Consider the following 7,495-nt stretch of genomic DNA (forward strand, 5'->3'; position numbering starts at 1 on the left):
CCAGGGAGGGTATTTAGGGCTGCCGTGAGCTTCTTCCAGCCCAGTTGCTGGCTGCATGAAGATGAGGCAGCTCATCAGCTGAGCTGTCAGTGTGCCCTCTGGCCATGGGAGGTTGAAGGCAGCAAAGTGGAGGGATGTTGGCTTGACCACAGGCAATGAGCAATAAGGGGAGCAGAAGGAGGAGCTTGCGTCTCACTTCCCCCAGAGATAGCTGGACTGCCTTGGGGACAAGAGAAGATAGCAACAGCAACTGGTGTCATACCTTGATTTGAGGAAGGGGGACACTGGCCACAGAAAAGAGGAGGAGGGGAGCCAGAGAGGGTTTGGAAAAGTGTCGCTTTAGGGCAGCACAGCTCCAAAAAGATGGGGTCCTTTGGCTGGAGGAAATAACTGTGAGATGGGGAAAAGCCAGGGGAAAAATTATGGCAGAGAGAAGAGGAAGAACGACGGAGAGATGAGATGGCAGGAGTGAAAGGGACAGAGGAGACCAAGGGCAAGGTAGTATAACAGAGGAAAGAGCAGGGGGGATGGTCCTCAGAGACCTTGGAGAGAAACAGGGAGAAATAATGAAGGAGAAGCTGCTTTTCAGAGAAAGTACAGAAGAGACATGAAGATGAAAGAGAAAAATAAAAAGGAAAATCAGGGAAGGGAAACGAGAACAAATTAAAATGGAGATGGATAGAATGAGTCAAAGATGGAGGGTGAGGAAAAAGCTGGGGTCACATAGGCAAGGAAAAACAACTTTTAGGTGTATTATATTTACAATAGGGTCTGTGTATGCCTGACCTGCTCTGTGCTCTGTGCTCTGTGCTTCGCCTGCCAGGCAGTTGTCACCCTGGGATGGGGGTTGAGGGGGCATGAGATGGAGCCAGAGCCCCACTGCTAACTCACTCCCCTGACAGCAGCACCCTCTCTTCCCTCCCGGAGAGCCCCCTGCAAGAGGGAAGCTTTCATGCCGGTGAAAGGCAGCAGCACATCCCCTGACAACGAGTGCAATATGGAAGAGAGAAACAGCGCAGGATGGAGCATCGAGGGCTCCCCCTGGGATAAACCGGGTATGCTTGATTGGGAATCTGTTCTTAAAACAGGGGCAGGGGGCAGAGCCATCTTGAGAGCCTGAAATGTTCCCTGCTCCCCCCGGCAACCTCCTCGCTACTGCTTCTAAATTAAATAAATATGGAGATTCTGCTGTCAAACCTCAGCTGTCCTCCTCTCCCCAAACTCTTGCTCAGATCGAACGAAACCGCAGCCAAGTGAGGCGGGAGCTCGGAGGGCTGCGTGGGGAAAGGGACGGGTTAAAAGGGAAACGCTGGATAGGAATAGCTCCTGGTATACCTGGCAAAGAGGCATTTGTTCTATCTCTGTGTAATTTCTTTATACATTACTGCTGCCACACTGCATCTCCATGTCCCTCCCACCGCATTTCGCTCTCACTCTCTTCAGCAAGGCAATTTCTGGTGCATTTCAGGACAATATTAACCCATTCCTCTTTCTCTGGCAGCCGGAAGACTCATAATTTAAAAACAGTTTAAAAGTCAGTTCTAGCAACTCGCTAGCGAGAAGCAGCATTTCCTTGTCAAAGGTACCAAGCTTGCAGGTCTCAAATACCTGCCTTATCAGTGACTTACAGTCAGGTGTGAATTTAAGCTGAGAGGAGAAACAAACCCACCTGGAGTCTGGAATCCTGAGTAATTCTCCCTCACTATTTGCCACTTCACTTTCTAAAATCCTTTGTCTCCCTCTCCATCCAAGGCCTGTCCAGCTCTGCACCCTCCTTCTCTCTGGCAGATGCAATGCCAGCAGCAGTCAGCTATGTGCCGGGCCATTGCCTCCTGCTGCATTTCCAGGCTGTGCTAGGCTGCTCATGGTCCTGAACTGTGAAGACACGGAGACCCTCACTTAATCTACTGCTGTTTTCACTGTATGTTCCAAAAAGCCCCTGGATTAGGACAGCAAGAGTCAGGGGAAAGGATCCTGGCAGATTTGTGGATCCTTGGAAGTAGGACGGTAGGCAATTCCGCAGCGCAAAACTAAGCACGCCGACAGAAATGAAGGGTAAAAGAAAGGAAGTCAGGGAAGGTAAAAAGGAAGACAAGGGGAAAAGAACCACTCTTAAGATGAGTGTGAAAGGAAAGAGGTGGCCCAGGAGCAAACAGCAGCGAGGAAGCAGCGCAGCACCAGGATTGCCTGGCAGAAGCTCGCCAGCTGCCTGCGCCCGGCCTCACTGTCCTGTCAGCTCTTCATTTCTGCAAACACTGGAACTGCGCTGAACTCTCATGCGCTGTTCAGATATAACAAGCTGGAAAGGGAACAGATCAGCTCATTAATTTTCCTCGGGAAGGGTCTCTAGGCAGGAATTATTTTCTGCACCAACATCCATTCAATTACTTGCCTTCACACCAGTCAGATCTACAGGGATGTCTAACCCCATGCACATCACTCATGCCTGCCTGCTCTGGACTCTTCTCTCCCTCCTTCTCGGTATAAAAGCCTCCCAGACCTATCCCTTTCCTAATAATAATGACAACATGACAAAACCAATAACCTACAGATATAAAATACATTTCATTTGCTTGCTTCATAAGACCCTGATAAGGCATCGTCGCTCACTTCTCGAGATCCTGTAGAAGATCTACAGGAGCTAATGAAAGAATTAGACAAGGCATCACTCATAATAAAAAGTGGGTTTTAAAGCATTTGGTGCCAAGAAGGAATTAGGCTGGAAGATCTGCAGCCATTTCAAAGTTGTGAGAAGTGCAGTATCCATGTGTGGCATGAGCTTCTAGATCTCAATCGCTTGCTGTATGAGAGTTTTGTGCCTACGCAGTTAAAGGGCTAAGAAAGGCAATTTTTCTTGAAGATTTTTGAGTGGTCTGGGGACACAACTGGGCAACCTCGAAGTCTGAGAAAGGATTATGTCAAAGAAGACTAGGAAAAAAATCAAAGGTGTGATCTGCAGTGATGTGAACTGACACCACCTTTCTGTTTTAGCCCCACCATGGAACAGGGGCTCACTGTGGGACAGAAGAAAGGAGGGAAAGAAATCCCGATAGAGGAGGAATATTCCAAAAGATACTCCTCTTTGGAGCAACACAAAGATCTGAAACCACTGATTGAAAGTCCACTAAGGAGAACAGAATAACTGAAAAGAGAGGAACTCAAAAATTGAAAGCCCTGGGACCAAATTCTCCAAGAGGAATTTGCAATTCTGACTGCAGTCTGTCTGTGTGTACCGACCAAGAACTGAGTCCACACATCCATTTTTGCTACTCGATGTCTTGACCAAGAGAAAAGACAATTTAGCACAATATTTTGAACACAGGAGGTCAACCATCCTTGACGGTCCACAGTGTTGACTAATGGCAGCGTTTCCCCACATCCCCAGAAACGAAGGCAACCTCATCAGAGGCATCCTACCAGTAGCAGGAGGCAGTCTGGACTCCTTGTTTGATAATTTTCTTGTTAAAGAGCCTCCTGTCTTCCTTTTCACTACCCCCCTCCCCCGCCCTTACCCTGTTAACCTGCCCTGACACCCACTCCAGGCACCAGTAGCATATCTGTCAATACTCTTTGTCCAATGCCTTTGCCACGGTGGCACGGTGGGCATGGTGTGAGCAGGGTCCAAAGGTTTTCCCCTTTTTACAGCCTCCTGGTACCAAACCCTTCCCTCCACAAATCTGCCCACTCTCTGCAGCATGAGGGAAGGGTGCCTTTGCTGCACCCTTCTCCCTCCTGCTCACCAACAGGCAGTTTCCACCAAGGAGAGTGAGCCAAACAAAGATACTTTTCTGAATCCTTCCAGAGAGGAAGAAAATAATTCCCTCTAAGGTGGTCAGACATGACAATAAGAGGCCTGTTGTCCCAGAGCTGGTGGTGATACCTGGTTGCACTGTCCTGGGAGCAGGAGAGTGCCAGCCACCAGCCCATGCAGGCTATGGGACCATGGGAAGCCAAGCAGAGGCATCCTGTCAACGACGGTGCCAAATCTGTGCCGTGCTGCCCCGTGAGGCAAACCCATGCTCGGGCCCTGCTCAGCATGTGGCCACAGGAATGGTTTTGCCTTCTGCTGAAATGCTCTTGCTACTGAAGCTTTATCCAAGTTTTGGTGCAACCTGTGCCCTCAGGCTAGGGATTCGGAGCTGGGCTCAGCTCTTGTGTGGCGCACTGCATGCTCCTACCCCACTCATCACTTCTGCCCTGCGTCCAGGGATTGGGTGAAAGGGCCAGCCCACCCCTCAGACAGCTAGGATGAGTGACAGCACCCTACCAGTGCCACAAAGCTGGTGCTCAGGCTGCATTTTGCAGCCCTTGCACAGGGCTGTGGTTTGAGCCCGCTGGAGAGCATCGACAGGGAGAGCAGGGGGATCAGGCTGCCAGCACAGCATTGGAGGGGCTGGGGGCAAGTCAGAGCTTTTATTTGGAAATATCCCAGCACTTTCCTTTGCCATGAAAGCCACTTCTCCAGAGTGCCTGGGGGGTCCTGTCAGATGTAAAGGAGAAGGAGCCCCAAGCTCCTCCGATTTGACAGACCTCACCCGCCCCTTCCTCCTCCCCCTCAGACCGCATCCCTCTGGGTACGGCTCTGTGGGCAGATAGACATGATCTGAATTCACTGCCTCTCCCGGCCGGGGTCCTCATACCTCCTGTCTCCACCACAGCCTCCCTCCTCCCTCCAGCCTGGGGACACGGCTCAGGAAGAGAGTTCTTTCCTGCAGCCTCCTTTCCCCGCATGGCTTTGCATTTGGGCTCCTTCTTCCCCCCCCACCTCCCCTTCTCTCTCTCATTAATTTTTAATTAAGGAGATGTCTCCTTCCCCGATTGTAATGAATAGCTGTGTGAAAGGTTTTTCATTTTTTATTAATATATACCCTTACATATTTATCTATTTGGAGGAAATGTGTGCGTGCGTGTGAGCGAGCGTGTTTAAAACATCCCCCATTAATTTACTGCTATTGATTTTCTGGCGTGGAGACAGCATATAGTATTCAGCATAGAGCTCCTCTGCAGGATATGTTAAAAGGCAGCAGTTTGGGTTGACAAAGGGCACTAAATGCAGTATGCGTCAAATAGACCATCGCTCAATGAAGTCACTTAGCTATTCAAAACATGTCCAGCCATCACTCAACCGTTTGCACCAAGAACGGGGGGGAAATTCGCGCTTCTTCCCGGACACAACCATTTCCAAACAGCAGCTTTAGCTCGCTTTGGTGAGAGACATCAGGACATATATAGTTTATTCTCCCCCCTCCCCCCTGCCTTCCATCTCCCCAGTGCCAGTCTTAGAAAATCGGTTCTGCGGTACCCGCTCCCCGTTGTCTCCCGCCGGGGAGCTCCAGGCACACCCAGCTCTGGTGAACACCGACAGACGCCGGCGCTATCCCTGGATGTCTGTGAAGCCCCGGCAGCCCACCCTCCAGCTGGGAGCTGATTCATAAACAGGGCTTTTACAATGGGCTGCAATGTGCGCTCTTGTGCTCACTCGCTCTCCTCCTCGCTACGTGTGTAACGCCAGCCACGCATTTACATCGGTTGCCCCTATCCCTCCAGCACAAGCTGAAGACCACCTCCCCAGCCCACACGTACACCAATAGCAGTACTGAGCAACACATATTTAAAAGCGAATCACTGGCCCCTCTGTTTCTTTCCCCCTCCCTTAGGAAGGTCTGATTCCAGAAGTTGGCTGCGGCGGTGTCTCTTCTGCCATCAGACATGTCACTGAGTTGCTGTTCAGTTTCACCACATCAGACTTTGGCTGATTTTTCCGTTCAAACTCGTTTATTTTTAGCCTTTACCACAAACCTTAAAAAAAAAAAATGCCCCAAACAAAAACCCACCCTCCAACAACAAGCAAGCGGGGGAAAAAATCCCAGCCATGAACCAAACCAATCAGCCACCAACTAGACCCCTCTGCACCCAGCTCAGTGAGATGTGGTTGCTTACAGACATTACGAAATGCTCTGAACTCTACTCGAGATGACTGAAATCGTTAGATTTACTGTATGAGGCTTTTTGGACATAAGAGAGCTACTTCCCCTTTCTCTCTTTTTCCCTCCTCAAGTGAACTAATAATTGCATCCAAAGTGCTTTACACTCACCCACTCCCCACATTGCCCCTCACCCTGAGTCTTGTCTCTGCAAATAAGCCACTTGCAAAGAGAGCAATTATTTAACTCTGTGGTTACAGCCGGAGCACAACAATAATACAGTATTTTGGCATTGATTTCCCAGGCAATACAAACAAGCTGAAGACAGGCAGACTGCACAGTTGCTTTTTTAAAGGGTCACTCAGTGTTTTTGTCACACACACACACACACATTATTCCAGTTGGAGAGGGGAAGTGAATTTTTGGAGAAGGTGGAAGGGGGTGGGGGGAGCAGAGGAAAAGGGAGAAGGGAACAGAGCAGAAAATGTTTTGCCTGCCTTCTTGCCTCTGTGCCCTGAGTAACTGAGACCACTGCTCTCGATCCATGGTGAAAGGAATGAAGTGAGAAAATGGTGGAATGTGGAGGGATTTATCTCGGGGGGGGGTGAAACAGGGGGTAGTGGGAGAGGAAAAGAGGGGTGTGTGGAGATCCAGAATCAAATACCTTCCAGGCAGCAGGTTCTCCATAATCCAGAATGGGTCATGACTTCCTCGTTCTTTTTGCTGGTTTCGTTCTCACTGACAGTTTTAGTCTTGCAAACCCCTCTGGAGTAAAGCCAGTAGTCGGTCCCCACAGCTATGGTCATCAGGCTGAAGGCAGCGAAAGCACCAACGGTGGTTAAAAGCATCTGAACACCTCTGTCAAAGAGCCCCATAATTCTTCATTATACAAATACCCAACCGCCTTCTGATTCTTGGGGTGTGTGTGTTTAATAAAATAAAAGAGTAATAATTCCGACTAATAGTATAACGGGTGTATATAGAGAGATAGATATCAAAAAAGGGAGGTAAGAAAGCCCACGGAAAAGTGTAAATTAGAAAGATCACACGGGAAGAGGCTTGCCTTTTAAATCGGAAACGTTCTGGTTGAAATATAAAAAAGGAAAAAAGGAAAAATAAAAACAAAAAAAAAAGAGAGAAAAGAACCAAGAAAAACCAAACAAATAAAGAGAGAAACCCCCCCCAAAACGAGACGCCTTAATCCCTTTTTCTAAAATTCTGGTCTCCAGTTTCCATATGTAATGGCTAATTTGGAGATGGCTTCCACAGTGAACAGGGGAGCAGCAGCAGCATCCTCAACACAATCTCTCATTATCTGGACCTAGACAGTTAGAGACTGTAAGAGCAGAGATGCAACCTTCAGTCTTCTTGCTTAGCTCTGCAGCCTGCGCCATGAAAATCCTTTTCCTTCTCAGTTATCTTCCTTGGGTTTTTATTTTTTTTTTTTTTCCCGGCAGCAGCAGTCGCTCCAATCCTCTCTCACTTTTCCTTGCTTGCTTCTTCTTCCTTTCGCTCGCTCCTACCACCGAGCCAGGCTGCTGCCCAGTATACTGTAAGCCCTTGATTTCAGC

General features: G+C 49.0%; 1 protein-coding gene across 1 annotated transcript in view; it reads right to left on the minus strand.

Moving 5' to 3' along the window:
• Window positions 1-6,799, minus strand: part of CACNG2 (calcium voltage-gated channel auxiliary subunit gamma 2) — a 50,500-nt gene extending 43,701 nt beyond the window's left edge. Inside the window, exon 1 of the mRNA XM_010206348.2 lies at window positions 6,589-6,799. Within this exon, the coding sequence (XP_010204650.2) occupies window positions 6,589-6,799 (211 nt within the window). The remainder of the gene's footprint in view (window positions 1-6,588) is intronic.
• Window positions 6,800-7,495: the final 696 nt, after the last annotated feature.

Source organism: Colius striatus, chromosome 1 (genome assembly GCF_028858725.1).
Source record: "Colius striatus isolate bColStr4 chromosome 1, bColStr4.1.hap1, whole genome shotgun sequence".
NCBI classification, from domain to species: Eukaryota; Metazoa; Chordata; class Aves; order Coliiformes; family Coliidae; genus Colius; species Colius striatus.